Below are 19354 nucleotides of genomic sequence, written 5' to 3' on the forward strand. Positions count from 1 at the left end.
GATAGTCTTGAAAATACGGTATATATATGAAATGTACTTTTTTGTGTGTGCTGGCTCTTTCTACCTGGACTAGTAGAAGGTGAGTCCATGGAACGGGATTCGCTGCTACCACCCGCACTCTCCGAGTCGCTGCACATCCCGCCTTGACTCACCGGACTCCCAGAAGTCCACGCTCGGAGAGGCGGGGCTTGACCCGCCGACCCTGGGATGTCGGTGCTGCTGTTGGAACGGCGTGTGGCCATTCCGGGTCGACGGTGGAACGGGCTGTCCACCTCGTCGCCGCTGAGGACGTCGCCGGACGTGAGGGAGGCTTGTGATAGGTTGCCGTGGGAAGAGTGCGAGCTACCCACAGATCGCTTGGTGAAGACAAACCTGGTGGAAAAACGGGATTATTCTTAGTCTTAATAATCTATGTTAGAAGTATTTTTTTAAGTTTTTATGCTGAGTGAAGATTAGAAGGTACTTTTTCATAGTAATGTCCCTTTGATGGGGTTTTGTCAGCCACATTTAGAGTGTGTAAACAAGGAGTAGAAATGACATAAGGTTTGTTCTCGCTTTCATCTACTGGCCTTTTAAAGTTAATTCATGCTGGAGTGTAGACACTAAAAGTAGATGTTTTATTTATAGACTTCATAAACTTGAAGTGTAAACACTTTAAGAAATGGCATGGTTTTTCCAGCATTTGCTGTTAAAGTAAACAAGGGCGAAATATTCTTTTTGGTACAAAATAAATCAAATTTTAGAATAGATTTCTATCTACAAATAATATATCATAATAAATACTGTTTTTTTTTACATCGGCAATGAATGTGTTAATGCGAGAAATCAACTATTTATCTTATCTTAATCAAGATCAATGTGTTAATGCGTAAATTCACCTATTTATCTTATCTTAATCAAGATAAATAGTTGATTTTTTGCATTAACACATTCATTGCCAAAGTTAAAAAAAACCTCAGATCCAAACATATTGTGTTTTAGATAGAAATCTATTGTGAAAACGCAATTTTTTGGCCTAAAATTATGAGTCAAAATGTTTGAGAACAGTATGATGGGGAATATGATTATTATTTTAATTAAAAGTAAAAATAAATAAAGTGTACCAATTCATTTTTTTTTACTTTTACTAAGAGTTGAATGTGTGTGAGAATCAGTTTTTATCCCGCCAAATTTTTCCCTGCCTTCAAAACCACGCCACATATTTCCTGGAAGGAAAGCCAACATATTCACATTCTCTCTGTCTTCCTGTCAAAGTGACTCACGGCTAAACACTCTTAAAAAAGAACAATCCCACTCCATAGAAGACACACCCACTAAAAACGAGTGTAAAATAGCTCCAAATCATGGAATTTCTTCCATTTGTTAGTCAATTATGGAGTGTATAGTCACATTGGCATTGGATTTCCATACCTGGGGTTGTCGGAGGATATGGAGTCAGAGTGCACGCGTTCTCGGGGTAAATTCCGGGGTAGGCGGCGTGCAAACTCAGAGTAGCACTCGCCGGGTTCGTATAGTTTGGCGCTGTCACTCAACGCCTGGTGATGGGCAGGAAGAGACGCCATTTGTGTGTGCTGCATCTGGAACCAATTGACGGTCACCTAAAAACAGAAAGATGATTGAACACGGGAAAAAAACATGAGCCACAAATGCTAAATGCTGTAGTGCCACTTGGATTAGTGAAGTGAAACCATAATTGCAAATTAAAAGATCAAATTTTTGTACTGATTTTATTCCCTAAGCGTCTTTTGGGGGTGCTGAAGGCTATCCCATCCAAGTTGAGGGGGTGGAGGGTACTCGGACTTTTGGTGGCCCGGACGTTTGGTCGCCCCGGACGTTTGGTCGCCCGGACATTTGGTCGCCCAGACGTTTGGTCGCCCGAACCTTGTGTCAACATGACAGAGTTTACTGTTGAAATCAACCCTCAAAATTATATACATGAGATAGTTTAATATCTTAATATTTACTGTTGAAACTAGCTCTCAAAATTATATTCACCCGGGCAACCAAACGACCGGGCGACCAAACGTCCCGGCGACCAACAACAATTCACACTTAAGACAATTTAGAGTTATCATGCAGCCCAAAATAGAAATAGTTCAAATAAAAAAAGTTATTTGGAAGACATGACTAAGAAGTGAGCATCATTTGTATTAGTGTTATTCTTCTATTGGAACTCCTATACTTCAATAATGAAAAAAACAAAAAACAAAAACAAAGGCTTACCGCTTTAAGTGTAAGATCACACTGGAAGATAGTCTCTCTAATCTGAGTGAGGATTGTACGTTTGACATTAGCCAGGTCCATCTTTCTAACCCCCGCGTCAGCCACGCTGCTTTGATAATGTTCCGCAGCCTCTTCAGCCTGACAAGAGAACCCAAACGAGGAGATTTAGGAAGGATGAACACAACCCAGGTGGTGGGCGGCTTTTTTAATCTACCTTCTGCAGGGCCTCCTCTTCAAACCTCCTCTTCTTCTCCACTTGCTTGTTACCAGAGTTGGGCTGCTCCTCCAGGGAACGGCTAGTAGACAAACGGGCTTTCTGATATTCTTCTCGTTTCTGGGCCTTCAAGGCTCGGGCCTTCCGCAAGATGCTGTCGGCCTCGTGCTGGAATTGGCAAGAACGCAATGTCAGGTTATTCCTTCCCGTCTGTAATTTTTGTTTTGAAAAATTGACATTTTGGGAATGAGTATGAGTTCACCATTTTTTTCTGTTCCCTCTGCCAACGCTCCTTCAAGTCTTTCCTCAGTTTGTCCAATTCGTTTTTTCGTGCCAAAAGAGGCTAAAAAAGCAGTATTGAGAAATAAAATGAAATAAAAACATTTGTTATTAATGATTGTTTTGTTTTAAACATGAAAAAAATACAGTCAAGCATTAAAAACATACCTTTTTTTTTTTACAAAATGTAGGATTTCATGACATTCATTTTTAATAATCTGAGTTTAAAATGTCATGAAATCATTTTTGCTACAAAATGTGGCCAATATTTTTTTAAAGATTTCCATATTTTGTTCTTACTATTTCATTAAAAACAATGAATGATGACAAAATGTGCTTTAAAACATTTTACATTTATATTAGTTAATATTAGATCATATACAGTTATTGTTTACATTTTATTCCTTAAAAAATTGCCTTCCACAAAATATTGATCTATTAATTATGTACAATCCCATTTTTTTGAAATTAATTCATTTCATTTGACAAAATACACAATGTAAGCCTTTTTACATTTATATTAGTTAATATTGGATTATAAATAATTATAGTTACCATTTCATCCTTTAAAAATTGCCTTCCATAATTTATTTATTATGTCCAATAGAGCTTATGCTATAATGATTTAACATATTAATATGTAGTATTTTTTTAAATTGATTCATCTTATGTAATGGAAGATCAATATTGCATTAAATATTTTATTAGATTTTTTCACCTTTGAATAATGATTGACATTTTCTTAATGAGTCTATTTTTCTCCATACAAGTCACATGACTTTCTTACAGCGCCTGTCAAAATAATCCAATTATGTTCTCAAAATAACGGAAAAACAAACAGATAGTTTTTCAAAATGGATGACATTCCAGTGGCGAGCCACAGTGCAACAACAAAAACACATTGTAGCCTATTATTATAGCATAAATCTGTCCTTTTTTTAAAGGCCTTTCTGTCATTTTTCTATTTCCATACCTGCATGAATTTATTGGTGTGCAGCGCCGTGGCGGTTTGCATCAGCAGTTGGTTGCATTCAAGGTCATTCTTAAAGGTGCTGTTGTAAATATCACTGAAGGGCATGTAGTCCTGCGCAAAGCCACACCCGCGTTAATCCGTTTATATTCCAAAAGCAATCATTCATCAAGGAAGAGATGGGATTTTTCAAAAAATAGAATCTAACCTGCTGCATCATCAGCGACTTGGCAGACTCGGCTAATTTCGTATAACTTTTGGCATACTCCAAATCTAAAGACAAATAAAATGATGCATGTCAGTTCTTGATTTTAACAGCGGTGTTAATCATGAAAATAAAAAAATCCATTGCTGATAGAAAGTTTGCTAATATGCTAAAATGAATGAATGAAACCAGCTCTCAAAATTATATTCATGAAAGAGGGTTTAATATCTAAGAGAGAAAATTTAATAACTAAGAGAGAGTTGAATATCTAAGAGAAATAGTTTAATATCTAAGTAGTGTTTAATATCTAGGTAATGTTTAATATCTAAGTAGTGTTTAATATCTAAGTACTGTTCAATATCTAAGTACTGTTTAATATCTAAGTACTCTTTAATATCTAAGTAGTGTTTAATATCTAAGTACTGTTTAATATCTAAGTACTGTTTACTATCTAAGTACTGTTTGATAACTAAGTATTGTTTAATATCTAAGTACTGTTTGATATCTAAGTACTGTTTAATATCTAAGTACTGTTTAATATCTAAGTACTGTTTAATATCTAAGTAGTGTTTAATATTTAAGTAGTGTTAAATATCTAAGTACTGTTTGATATCTAAATAGTGTTTAGTATCTAAGTACTGTTTCATATCTAAATATTGTTTGATATCTAAGTAGTGTTTAATATCTAAGTACTGTTTAATATCTAAGTACTGTTTATTACCTAAGTACTGTTTGATATCTAAGTACTGTTTAATATCTGAGTACTGTTTGATATCTAAGTACTGTTTGGTATCTAAATACTGTTTAATATCTAAGTAGTGTTTAATATCTAGGTACTGTTTAATATTCAAGTACTGTTGAAACCAGCTCTCAAAATTATATTCATGAGCCGGGTTGAGCAACAGATGGTTTCATTTTTGTTGTTGTTACGTGTGGGTTGAGTTTGGCTAGAAAACTTTGATGAGTCGCCATGAAAAGCAACCTAATAACTAATAGCTTTTTACAAGGTGAAATCTTGGTCAAACGTTTTATGTGGCAATACAAGCAAGGAAGGAAGAAGGCCTGCCTCACTCACCCAGGGTGACTCGTTTCTCCATCCATAGCAGGAGGTCTTTGATGTACTTGGACCAGGCTTTGGCATAGAGCAAGGCTGACTCCACCCCGCTGTCATGTTTCAAAAGGGTCAGATCCACTTCCTCCTCTCGCGACAGAGGCGCATCTTGTCCTGAAAAGACAAAACAATTGCATTGGATAACTTTAATTATCCCGTGTTTGGGGAAATTTGGTTGTCACAGTAGCAAGAGGGTGAGAATACAGACACAGAAAAAGACATTTTAGACAGAAATAGATAGGTCATAAGTAAGTTAATAAATAAATACTTGAATAAATATATAAATAAGCTTGTTGCTGAAATATCAATATATATATATATATATATATATATATATATATATATATATATATATATATATATATATATATATATATATATATATATATATATATATATATATATATATATATATATACATACACATAGCATGCATACGGTAGGTTTTTTCAGATTTTTTAGTTAAAAAATCATTTTGTAAAATCTAAAAATGTATATAACAAAAGCTCAAATAAACATTGTTTTAGATCTATAAAAAACTGAATGTTCAGGGATTTTAATCCAGTTTTTTTTAATCCATTTATTTAAAAAAATCTAAATATTATATCTAAAATGATCCAATGTATATTAAATTTTCTGATTTTCCCCCTTTTAAAACAATAATTTTTCATTTTTTAATCCATTTTTAATGTTTTAAGTTCAAAAATCATTTTGTAAAATCTAAAAATATATTTAAAAAAAAATTCAAATAAACATTGTTTTAGATCAATGAAAAAAAACTGAATATGATGGGCTTTTAATCCATTTATTAAAAAAAAATCTAAACATTATATCTAAAATAAGTCTAACACCCTTGACATAGAATTAAATAGCTCAAATTTAACAATATTATAGCTCTGATTAGCTTCTTCCATGAATATTTTGATTATAGCTTCTATGTAGCCCTGTAAAATAGCTGCTCTTGGACCCAGATACCTTCCAAATCTGGGTTAGGTAGGTACTTTTACATGTACTGTATTAAATCCCCCAGAGATGTGCTGATGAGGAAGTGGATGCAAATGCAGAAGGATGTAAAAATTGCTGGCATCTTGGAAAAAAAAAGACAATCACCCTAACTCACACGGTTATTACTCCAAGGCCATGTGTTTCCCATCCAAAGCGCTTCAAAACAAGCCTCGGAATGTCAGAAATTCCGTCAAAAAAAAGAGAAAACGTGTGGCTGGGGAGAAATAACAGGGCGGGTCTCTCTTTGCCTTTGGGAATCAAACCGTGAATTCGCAATTTGACAACATTGGCCTGTCCTTGGCTAGCATTCATTCTGCCAGCATCTTAGCCCCGCCCACTCCGTTAAAAGAACGTAAACGTTGAACTTACCAGCAAGGTCGTTTTTCTCCGTCGCGTAATTTTCGGGTTCCACCAGGTTGTCAAAAGACTGCAAAAAAAAGTAGGATACAATTTGGTATGACAAGGAGACAAATGTAGACATGTAATTAAAAAGCAGCAGTACAACCCCCGACACCCAAATTAAGCCTGGTAAACTCATCTTTCATTTTAAGGTTTAGAGAGGTTCTTGGGAACAAAGTTTTGGATAAAAACAACAAAAATAAAAAGGTTTTTACTCTGCTTCTTCTGGTCTGGGGGCTCCCCAACCCTGAACCGTTGTCAACATCTCCCATAAGGAAGTCAGAAACTCTGAAACACACACAAAATAATTCAATATTAAAGATATATCACCTTAAAATGAAAGTGTCAGTTAAAAAAATAAAATGTCAGACTCACACATTTCCGAAGGTAAACGCCAAAGTGTCGATAGACACGTGAATATCGCTGAATGTGCTTTCTCGGTTGTCCTGCCTCACATTGTCAAAGTTGATGCCTGTACAGAGCAGAAAAAACACAATAAAATATAACCAATGTTAATAGGGATACATACATCATGAGACCGGACGTTTGGTCGCTGTTTTTTTGGTCGCCGGTCTAATGTTGACAGGGAGTTTACTGTTGAAACTAGCTCTCAAAATTTTATTCATGAGAGAGAGAGAGTTTAATATCTAAGAGAGAGAGTTTAATATCTAAGAGAGAATGTAATATCTAAGAGAGAGTTTAATATGTAAGAGAGAGTTTAATACCTAAGAGAGAGCTTAATATCTAAGTACTGTTTAATATTTAAGTACTGTTTAATATCTAAGTACTGTTTAAAATCTAAGTAATGTTTAAAATCTAAGTACTGTTTAATATCGAAGTACTGTTAAATATCTAAGTACTGTTTATTATCTAAGTAGTGTTTAATATCCAAGTACTGTTTAATATCTAATTACTGTTTAATATCTAAGTACTGTTTAATATCTAAGTACTGTTTAATATTTAAGTACTGTTTAATATCCAAGTACTGTTTAATATCTAAGTACTGTTTACTTTCCAAGTACTGTTAAATATCTGAGTACTGTTTAATATCTAAGTACATTTGTCCGGCGACCAAAAGACTGGCTACCAAAAGACCGGCGACCACTCCATCATGATTGCCATAATCAAAACTTTGAGAACCAGACGGGGGTCTTCACATAATTGGATATTGCTCCAACATGGCAACCCTCTTCTTAGCAAGGAAGCATAATATGCTAAATTTGTTGTTGGACAATTTGCTAGCTAGCGACAACACCATTCCTAGATTTTGTTTTAAAAAAAATTGGTACATTTTTTAGCTGCAAAGCCTTCCATTTCCTTTTTCATTTCCCAGAATCTTGATTAAAAAAAACCTAATCCTTGAATCCTGATTCAATAATCCCAGTGCCTCAGCACTACAACATGGCATACTGGTGGTTTGTTATGTTAGTCAGCACCAAAAAACAAATCATATGTCCCAATATGACATGTTTTAAATCTTCCATTTTGAAAAAAAATGTCCTTCAAGGCCAGATTTGTAGAGTTTGGTTCGTCAAATCCAAGACAAGTGAGTCATAGGAATGCTGAGTCCAAGTCAAATTCAGTCCTCTAGAATTTTTTACAAGTACTACAAGTGATATTCAGGCAAAAACAAACAGTGACCTTTCCGGTAATCTCGCCGTCAAACATAATCCAGGGCGTAATCCAGCAATCCAGAGATGTTTTGCATCAAAAAATTGAAAATAAACAGTTAAAAAATCTTCAGAAAGTGTTTTTTTCTCAAGCAAAAAAGCCGTTTTTTGGCCCAAGCGTCAATCGGGTGACGTTGGACGTCGTTGTTTCCTGTCTACGCTACAACAGGAAGCCCTCGAATGGCGCTCTACTTCTACCTTGGTCAAATACGCCGACTCGGATCGTCTTTGTTTCTGGGTCTGGAGTTTCCCTTTTCTCCCCGTGACATGAAAAATCCGGGGTGACGGAGCATTCCAAGAGTCTTTAGGTTCCGAGGGCAGTCTGTTGAAAATGGCTATGCGGTTGTGCACTACACTTGCACTACACTGGCTTCTTCTTCTTCTTCCTCAGGACATCCTGTGGCTCTCAGAACAATAATTCCAGAGCTTACTACCCCCACCTCCCTCCTATCCCTTGGCGCTGTTGATTCACTCTCGCCTAGTTTGTTGTCTAAAGAAGAGGAAAAACAAAATGACGTATTTGTTACATCCAGTATTTTTCCCCATTGGAGTAGCCTTAAGAGAAGTTCAAACCATTTTCTAATTGGCTATGGCTGTAATGTTGTTTTCTAGGCTGTAATGTTGATATTTTAGGTTGTAATGTTAATATTTTAGGCTGTAATGTTGTTTTTAGGCTGTAATGTTGGTTTTTAGGCTGTAAGGTTGATTTTTCAGGCTGTAATGTTGATTTCTTTAGGCTGTAATGTCGTTTTTTAGGGCTGTAATGTTTTTGAGGCTGTAATGATGTTTTTTAGGCTGCAATGTTGTTTTTTAGGCTGTAATGTTGTTGTTTTTAGGTTGTAATGTTGTTGGTTTTAGGCTGTAATGTGGTTGTTTTTAGGCTGAAATGTTGTTGTTTTTAGGCTGACATGTTGACTTTTTTGGCTGTAATGTTTTTTAAGGCTGTAATGTTCTTGTTTTTAGGCTGTAATGTTGTTGTTGTTTTTAGGCTGTAATGTTTTCTTTTTTGGCTGTAAGGTTGTTGTGTTTTAGGCTGTAATGTTTTTTAGGCTGTAATGTTGATATTTTTAGGCTGTTTTTTTAGGCTGTAATGTTTTTTTAGGCTGAATAGAATATAATAAAATACAATAAGAATGTATTTCATTGAATAAATGTATTGAATTGAATAAAATAAAATAAATTCATCATTTCTGATTGCTAAATAAGTGGCTGACTTTTAAAAACAATCATTTCATTGTAATATCAGATCAATTGCAATACAATTTCCAACAGCGAATTCCCAAAGATCCACACTTTGATTAATGTCATACAAATTCGACAATCAAACCACCCCAAAGTGTTATTTTTTTACCATCTCGATGTATTTGGACACGGGCGAACTGTTCTCTAGAAAGGCAGGTCATTAATTACCAGTCAGTATTCATCAGTTTGATGTTCTATAAATAATGCAGCCATCAATTACAGTTCAGTAAAAATTCACTTGGACTCCCGCCACATTTCCACTGTGACACAAGTGCAATGGAGCGTGCTGTTTGCTTTTTGGCATTGTACACATGCACACACACTCTGGCAACCACCCACTCATGCTTCCCAGCTTCCAAATAGAGCAGGTGAACGCGGGGTGACGTGTCAATTGCGTACTACAATCGTCTTCTCTGCGCAGCAGCAATCATATGGCGCGCAGTAGATAAAATCGAAACTTTGTTTTTTTTACTCCTTTCCCCATGATGGCGCCGTTTACACGCTAGCCAGTGGCAGTAGCTCTATCCACTCTTATGTTTTTTTGTGTTTTACAGCATGTTTTACATGAAAAATTAGAGGGAACCTTGGATACGAGTTAGCCTTTAGCCTACCTTTGACTTTTGCAATGAGCGTGCCGGCTTTTCCCAGAATGTCCACCGAGTTGAGGGCCTGGTGTTTGGCAATGACGGCCTTGAGAACGCGTAGCAGCTCAGTCAGGCGCTCCTGGACCACCTGCCGAAGACCCTCCTGGTCCTCTGCTTGTGGAAACAAAGAAACAAGTGTCGTCAGTTCAGTCGCTCACTTGCCGCCGCCGCCATTCTTTACATTCTTTTGCGAGTGAACTGAAAAGATACAAAAAATATCACATGGGAACATCATATCGCACGTATAGGCCTTATATTCATTGTATTATGGAGTCACAATGTGTCAAAATTGACTCCAATTGTAAATAGGAGTCATAAAAAAGGTAAATTAATCAGAAAACACAATTTTGAGTCCACATTTTGTCAGTTAACTTGCAGTAATCCATTTGGATGGGCGGGGTCAGCACAAGATAGGATACATATAAAAAAGTGCATCCGTTAACAGTACATATGAAACAGAAAGAGAAAAAAAGGACTCAAGTATTAACATACTCATCACTCATCATTAAAGTAAAAAGTATAAAGTACAAAGTAAAGTAAGTAAAGGAATGTATTAAGAAATATTAAAATGTCATTTAAAAAAAGATAGAAGGGCTATAAAACACCAAAAACAAACTAGAGTGGACACAGCTACTGCCACTGGATTCCGGCGCCATCTTGGGGTAAAAAATAAATTAAAAAATTGGACAATGTCGGCGGGCCAGATTTAAAAGCCTACGGCCCGGCCCACATGTGGCCCGCGGGCCGTAGTTTGCCCATGTATCTCTTAGACAATAAACACTATATTTGCAGGCACCTAATTAATGTCACACTACTAAAATAGCAATTATCACATCCAGATGGTTGATCCAACGAATCTAAACATGCAAACTGATAACATAGCAAATCATGTTTCAACAAAATAAAAATGACATCACTTGAGAAGGCAGGTATTGTGTGACAACTGTTAACTCACGTGTACATTTTTTATTTCTGACTCAATGTAAAACCACTGGAATGCTAATTGCCATGAAAAAGGATGACATCCCTACAAAATGTAAAAAAGAAAAGAGTTGTTTTTTTGCCTCTGTTTAGGTCAACAATGGTTTTTTTGGAAGAAAAATGAGGTTGTTTTGAATGGTGAAGCGAAAGACAACAGTAAATAAATCAGGCTGGCTCAGGAAGTGCAGTAATGAGGGATTGTGGGAGCAAAATGGGGGGCCCAAGCATGTAATCATGTGTGGGAGATGCCAGGCCAGACCACAGAGAGAAAGAGCAGAGATAGAAGGATCTTTTTTTAAAAGAGAGAACAACAAAACAGGAGATAACCATCTGATAACTTGACTCGTTGAGAGAAATGATGACAAGACACCTGCAAAAATAAAAGGTGGTTTTCAGACAGGAAGCTCAGATGTCATTTTTTTGTGGTTGCGTGTAATGTGAGCCACTCTCAAAACTTTTGTTTTCATTGCAGCATAAGAAGATATCTAAGTACTGTTTAATATCTGAGTACTGTTGAATATCTAAGTAGTGTTTGATATCTAAGTAGTGTTTAATATCTAAGTAGTGTTTAATATCTAAGTACTGTTTAATGTCTAAGTACTGTTTAACATCGAAGTACTGTTTAATATCGAAGTATTGTTTAATATCGAAGTACTGTTTAATATTTAAGTACTGTTTAATATCTAAGTACTGTTTCATATCTAAGTACTGTTTAATTTATAAGTACTGCTTAATATCTAAGTACTGTTTCATATCTAAGTACTGTTGAATATCTAAGTACTGTTTAAGATCTAAGTACTGTTTAAGATTTAAGTACTGTTTAATATCGAAGTACTGTTTAATATCTAAGTACTGTTTAATATCGAAGTACTATTTAATATTGAAATACTGTTTAATATTGAAGTACTGTTTACTATCTCAGTACCGTTTACTATCTAAGTGCTGTTTAATATCTAGGTACGCTTTAATATCTAAGTACTCTTTAATATCTAAGTACTCTTTAATACCTAAGTACTGTTGAAAACTCAATGTTTAGATATTAAACTGTCATGAATATAATTTTGAGAGCTGTTTTTCAACAGTACTTAGATATTAAACAGTACTTAGATATTAAACTCTCTCATGATAAGACCACAACTTGGATGAAGGAATGAATTCCCATGGTCATCACCATCTACGAAAAATGGGTGAACGAACTTACTCAACAACACAAAGAGGTAGAACTGTCAGACAATGACAAACGATGGGATCATGAATGACAGGTCGCAGCATCATGATTCGTGTTTTGAGCTCCTTTTTAGGGAGAACCAAAGGCACAAACAGGTGAGCTTACGTATTTTTGTCTAACGGGGGGAAGAAGGAGGTGAGCAGTCGTGTCATCTGGTTTTCATCAAGATGAAGGCGGGATGAGAAGCTGGATTTATTGGAACGCTGAAGGAATAACAGGGGGAGGAAAAAAAATGAGAGGCCGGCCGGGTGGGTATTTTTCTCAGCCCCTCCTATCAAAAGGAGTCCTTCAACTTTTCCAAAGATTCAAATGATGACTAACCTATAGGAAGTTTCATTCCACAAGTTGAAGGATTTATTGTTAGCCAAATGGGAATGCTCCACACAATTGACATTCCACAACTGATTTTATCCTCTGCTTGAAGGTCACTTTTTGGGAGATTCAGCATTTTTTAGTTTAATATTGACTGATTGATACTATGCCTCCGATTGGTGCTCGGACGTTTGGTCGCCGGTCTTTTGGTCGCCGGTCAAATGGTGACAGAGAGTTTATTATAAAAAACAGCTCTCAAAATTATATTCATGAGAGCAAGTTTAATATCTAAGTACTGTTTAATATCCAATTACTGTTGAAAACAGTAGATATTTAGATATTAAACTCTCTCATGAATATAATTTTGATAGCTGGTTTCAACAGTACTTAGATATCAAAGAGTACTTAGATATCAAAGAGTACTTAGATATCAAAGAGTACTTAGATATTAAACAGTACTTAAATATTAAACAGTACTTAGATATTAAACAGTACTTAGTTTTGAAACAGTACTTAGATATTAAACAGTACTTAGTTTTGAAACAGTACTTAGATATTAAACAGTACTTAGATATTTAAGAGTACTTAGATATTAAACAGTACTTAGATATTAAACAGTACTTAGATAATAAACAGTACTTAGATATTAAACAGTACTTAGATATTGAACTCAAAACCCTGTTATAAGGGTACGTTTTTTCCATTAATGGAAGTGTGGGAGTTTTAGGAAAGAGAAGACACTTGTCATCAAGTCTCCTGAGATCAGAGAACAAGGCTCACCTGCTCACCACGAGACCCCCTACCCTACCCTAGCCTACCCTACCCACCCATGCCTGGAGAGCAACTCTTTGAAGTACAGCCCCCCCCCCAACCACCACCAGCAGCAGCACTTAAAGGCAGCGACAATGGCCCCTCATTAAAGTTCTCACCCTTTTAGGTAGATTTAGCTCACTGGTGCCTGAAGCACATTTTCAATCAAAGGAGAAGAAGAAGAAGACACTTCTTTCCATTTGTTTCCTGACAACAAATTAACATTGCAAACCAAACCTGGATATGACACTTTTCTTTGTGTTACATTCTTTTCTAGACTTCTATGACAAACTTAAAGCATAAAAGACAAACAGCTTGCAGAAACAATAGAAGGTATCCCACTGTGATTTTGCTTCTTGGCAGCTTAACACCTGAATTTGACTAGAAGATGTGATGTCACTAGTCCAAACGTGTAGACTGGACCTCCCACAATGCATTCCCAACCACAAGAACACCCCCCTCACTGACACTCTACTTGAGTTGGTAGCTGTTTGCTGTCTGCAACATGTCTACGGCCTCCAAACAAGGCATTCCAAACACCCGGTAGTGGCCGCCAGACTGGTTTTTGGTCACGAGGGGTTGTCATTCGTGTTTGCTGATGGAATCTCGACAATACAATTCTACCTGTACTACAATCCGGCAATGTCAATGTTTGCGGACCCCCAGTTGGTCGTAAAATGCCATTGTGATGACGATTCTCGCAAGGAATGACACATAGTGACTGGACGAGAGAATAGCATCTGTCAGGTGGAATGAGTCAGCATTTTTTAATCCTTCAGGAAAGGCTCCATTAAAGATGCTTGTGTTTCCTATTGTTTTAATTTCAATGTTGCATATTGTTGTTTGGCGTCCATCTTGACACCAGTTCGGACAGGCTGTCTGATTGCATGTCAGAGAAAGAAGAGCTTGAGGGGGGGTTGTAACCTCTGTGAGGCCACCTGAAGCTTTGGATTAGATTGCTCAGGCGCCCCCCCCACCCCCATCCCCTTGCTCAGGGACCCCCCACAGTAAAATGTTTTAACTTTCTTGTTCAGTTAGATTCGTAGAAACAGTAATAATTTTCATGGGTCCACTTGACTGAGAATGTGATTGATTATCTGCTGTCAAGTACAAAACAATCCTAAACTAAGAACTTCAATGCAAAGGAATTATTTTTTTGGTGAAGTGCAGCATCAATAGTTGGTCAGATTTTTTTGGACATTTTTTTCAGGAAAACCTGCAAACCAAAAAGGTCCAGTTCAAGAAAAATTCTAAAGGAACATGCAAAAAAATGCAATGGAATTATTTTTTAAAGTAAAGTGCAGCAGCAATAGTTGGTCAGATTTTTTTTGTACATTTTTTTTCCGGAAAACTTGCAAACCAAAAAGGTCCAGTTCATGAAAAAATCTGAGAAAAAAAAAATCTAAAGGAACATGCAAAAAAATGCTATGGAATTATTTTTTTAGTAAAGTACAGCATCAATAATTTGTCAGATTTTTTTGTAAATTTTTTTTAGGAAAACCTGCAAACCAAAAAAAGGCTATTTCATTAAAAATTCCAAAAGAACATGCAAAATAGTCTTTCTGTTAGTGAAACTATAGTTGACATATTTTATAGAAAAACCAAAAGCACTCCTCACATTCTTCTTGAAGTACTCATACTTACTCACATATAAGCCTTATCTACATTTAAACTATATCCTTAAAACAGCCTTAAAATGATTTAATTTTACAATATCTCTCGCATAAGACGCATCTCAACTCTAATTTATGCGCATATAAGCCCTTCCCTCAATTTACTCATCATTTTTTTTGCAACAAATACTCAGTTCGCCTTCGGAACTCATTTTCTGTGTCAACAAGTCATTGATTGGGGTCACTATTTGTTGCCATTTATGTACTTTCCTAAAATCTGGCGGGAATGGAACCCGGGCCCATCAAGGCAAAGGGAAACGAGGCAGTTTACTTCAAGTGGAGGTTGATTGATGTAAGTTGAGGGGTGGGCTTTTCCTCTGTACAATGTGCAGGCCCTGACGACTGTTATCTCTAGCAAAACAATGGCACTGCCCCCCTCCTAGCAGCACTAGCATGACGACTGTAATCAGCAGCACATTTCCAGGCCCCTTTTTTGATGCCATTGTTGTGACAAAAGCACTCACGGTTGATTCCCGCCAGCTTTTTTTTCTGTTCTGTCGCACGCCGCCGCCGCCGCCAGCACGCAAGACCCCGGCACATAAACAATAGCAAGCATCGGTGTGAGCTGTCACTTGAGATCGGAACTCAAGACGTCATTGCACTTTCTATTTTGTAAACAAACACATTTTTTTGTAGGAGTTTCTGTCATGGTGGATTTTTTTACCTAGAATATAGGGAAGCTTGAAAAACGTATTACAGTCCTATTTTAATACATTAGCATGAGACCATTTCACTGTACCCCTGGATTTTATTTCTGTGGTCTGCATCAAAGATCCATAATCAAGATTTCCCAGCTATAGAGGTATAGTGTAAGAGGCAGATAGATGGGTCCGGGTCATAAAGTTAAAGCACCTGGTTTGCATTTTATTGCATTTCCATTGCCACCTTTCACACTATACCGTATTTTCACGACTATAATGCACACTTAAAGTCTTAAATTTTCTCCAAAATAGACAGTGCACCTTATAATCCAGTGCGCCTTATATATGGAAAAAAAAACAGAAAACCAAAAACGAAAAACCACCACTGTCGGATATTAAAAAAACACAAAGGCCTGAACTGAATACTCAATACTGTTAAATATGCAGATGCCATCTTAGTTTACAACATCTTCCATCGTATAGCTCCTCCCCCACTGCAAGATTTTAGACCAAAAAATCCAAAACATCAACAATGGCTGGCTCTAGAGGTGACTGTGAAGTAGTGAGTGCTTCATACCTGGAAGTCAATAGCAATTGCCGTATTTTCACCACTATAAGGCGCACTTAAAAGTCTTAAATTTTCTCCAAAATAGACAGTGCGCCTTATAATACAGTGCGCCTTATATAAGGAAAAATGTCCTTCATTGAGGGTGCGCCTTATAGTCGTGAAAATACGGTACTTGTCTTTGGTCAAAAACCAAGGAACCAAAACCAGGATAATACTCTGAAAAAGGCCAACATAAATATAATTATTTGCTTTTTCAAATGTATCCAACTGTGACTTTGGAGTTTTCTTAGCCTAGCATCCGATGTTGATTCAAGGATACGGTTTCTTACTATCGGCACAGAAAAAATAGGGACAGTGGCTTCAGGAATTCCAGTACAGTATTAAAAATCTGGACTGGGGTGTTAAGTTTAACATCTGCTATGTGTTTTATTGCATGTGTTTGCCTCTTTCCTACTAACCAAACACAAGAATATTCCATTTTATTGGATTTTTGGTGAAGTTAACGGGCAATTGCTTATGTTTTTATTGTTTTTGGTGTTTTACAGCATGTTTTACATGAAAAATTAGAGGGAACTTTGGTGACCAACCCTTCTAAAAAAAGTACAACTGGGCCTTTTTGGTTTGCAGGTTCTCCTAAAAAAATGTAAAAAAAAAAAAAATCTGACAAACTATTGATGCTGCACTTTACTAACAAAATAATTCCATTGCATTTTTTTTTGCATGTTCCTTTAGAATTTTTCATGAACTGGACCTTTTTGGTTTGCAGGTTTTCCTAAAAAAAATGTACAAAAAATCTGACAAAACTATTGATGCTGCACTTGACCAAAAAAAATTAATATAATTTTTTACATTTTTTTACCCAAAACATTTCATAGAATTTTTAAAACATTTTTTTTACCCCTTTCCCCATGATGGCGCTATTTACGCGGCAGCCAATGGCAGTAGCTCTGTCTACTCTTATGTTTTTGTGTGTTTTACAGCATGTTTTACATGAAAAATTAGAGGGAACATTGACATTTACCTGCTTATGGCAGATATGATACTAGTATGCTCATGGCGAGCAATGATGATGTCACACTGGTACTCAGTGCACTCAGGGAAGTTGTCTTTCTACCCAGACCAACGAAAATCTAGAAGGAACATTGCAAATTTGGAACAGGAAGTCAATACCTAGACTTGAAAGTATGGCATCAGCTAAAACATGTCCTGGAGATGACTTTTGCTACAACAACAACAAAGTGACGCACAAAAGATATCCCAGGTTGTAAATTTGCCGCCTCTCTATGGCAGAGACCAATCTGCTACACAAACATCCCCCTGGCCTCCAACCATAAATAACCACCCAAGGAAACATGGCGAAACCAAGAGCTCGCACAAAAAACATCCTTCACGTGGCATCACAGTTGGGGTGTGGGGTGGTGGTGGGGTTACAACCTCCTGACAAATCCTTCTTCTTTCTTTCTCTCGGCCCGTGAAGCCATTATGCCGTTACGATGGCTTTGGATTGAAGGCGCCACCCGCGAGCCGCCACTTGAGCTGGCACACTTGGGCGACCGCTCCAGATTTAAGGCTAATAAACAAGGATGTAATTAGCGACTAGGCCGGGGCATGGGCAAACTACGGCTTGCGGGCTACATACGGTCTGTTAGGCTTTTTAATCCGGCCCGCTGACGTTGTCCAAATATTTTTTTCTCCCCAAGATGGCGCCGTCACGCGGAAGCCATTGACATTAGCTCTGTTCACTCGTTTGTTTTTGGTGTTTTGCAGCCCCTCTATCATTTCTTAAACTTTAATTTGTACTTTATACTTTTTACTTTGATAGAGTGATGAGTATGTTAATAGTTTAGTCATTTTTTTCTGTTTATGTTTCATATGTACTGTTAACGGATGCACTTTTTTATATGTATCCTATCTTTTTCCCCCAAGATAGCTCTGTCCACTCTTATTTGTTTTTCGTGTTTTACAGTCCTTCTAGCTCTTTTAAAAGACATTTTAATATTTCTTAATACATTCCTTTTTACTTTGTACTTTATACTTTTCACTTTAATGATAAGTGATGAGTATGTTAATACTTTACTTCTTTTTTCTGTTTATGTTTCCTATGTACTATTAACAGATGCACTTTTTTACATGTTATCGTATCTTGTGCTAACCCGACCCATCTGTCAAAATTTTTAAGTCAATGTGGCCACCGTGCCCAAAAATTTTCCCACCTCTGTACTATAGGCGCTATCTTACTTACTAGCTTACAGAACAAACACAATCATCACAAAGAAACATTTGTCACACATCACATTTACAAAACAAGAACATATTCTCCTTGCATGTACTGTGAATACAACAATGCAGTTGGACTGGAATACAGCGCAATCTTATCAGCATGTACAGAAGACACAAAAAAAAAGAGAGACACGCTCCTTTGCAAAACAAGGTCACTCCTGCTACATTTTGCAACACGGGAAAATATTTTAACCATAAGTCACCCACCCAGTCCGAAAAACTGAAAATATGAATGCCTGACATTCCCCAGCAAAGAAACACAGGCTTTTTAATGGCGCCTGGCTTGCAATGTCCAGTAAAAATGGCCACTGAGGCGTTTTTTTTGGGCCCTGTGAGCAAAATTTAGCTGCATGGCCAAGGTTTATTCCTGGGAAGAGAGGCTTTTTCCACGTCACTGTACCTTCAGCTACTCGAGCGCTACGCTATTGAAGGCACTACGCGGCCACAAGTGAACATTTGTTCTAAAGGAATGCCGAGTATGCGAGAGGGAGGGAGGGGGGGATGGGATGAGGGGTTAGCCATCAGTTTAGGGCTTGTGCGTTGACGACCATGGCTGCTTTACTCTTTGTTTTTTATTTAAACCCCCCCTCCCCTGTCCTAAAACCTACAACCCCATTATAATCATTAGGGAAGTCAGGATGGGACACAAAGTGACAAACTGATGTGAATCATGTGTCAATAAGAGGAATGACTTGTGGGAAAACTAGAAAGGGGATTGGAAGTATACCAAGAAGTATGTATAATGCTTGAATGTGGAACTAAATTGAAACTGGAGTGAAAATAATTGGACGTAAAGATAAAACTGGACCAAGAAGTAGTTTCAGAACTATAAAAAACAATTAGAATTATTGGTAGAATCAGAATGGGACAAGAATCTAAATCAAAACTGGAATGAGATG

At 36.9% G+C, this 19354-nt stretch overlaps 1 protein-coding gene across 1 annotated transcript in view; it reads right to left on the reverse strand.

The window, feature by feature from the left end:
* Positions 1-19354, reverse strand: part of LOC144202010 (rho GTPase-activating protein 29-like) — a 29862-nt gene that overhangs the window by 6282 nt on the left and 4226 nt on the right. The window contains exons 3-14 of the mRNA XM_077724932.1: positions 9930-10073; positions 6782-6878; positions 6622-6694; positions 6377-6434; positions 4967-5116; positions 3895-3959; positions 3690-3800; positions 2700-2780; positions 2438-2605; positions 2224-2361; positions 1411-1598; positions 65-372 (exon numbers count right to left, since the gene is read on the reverse strand). Coding sequence (XP_077581058.1) covers positions 65-372; positions 1411-1598; positions 2224-2361; positions 2438-2605; positions 2700-2780; positions 3690-3800; positions 3895-3959; positions 4967-5116; positions 6377-6434; positions 6622-6694; positions 6782-6878; positions 9930-10073 — 1581 coding nt within the window. The remainder of the gene's footprint in view (positions 1-64; positions 373-1410; positions 1599-2223; positions 2362-2437; positions 2606-2699; positions 2781-3689; positions 3801-3894; positions 3960-4966; positions 5117-6376; positions 6435-6621; positions 6695-6781; positions 6879-9929; positions 10074-19354) is intronic.

This window comes from Stigmatopora nigra, chromosome 9, assembly GCF_051989575.1.
Source record: "Stigmatopora nigra isolate UIUO_SnigA chromosome 9, RoL_Snig_1.1, whole genome shotgun sequence".
Classification (NCBI taxonomy): domain Eukaryota; kingdom Metazoa; phylum Chordata; class Actinopteri; order Syngnathiformes; family Syngnathidae; genus Stigmatopora; species Stigmatopora nigra.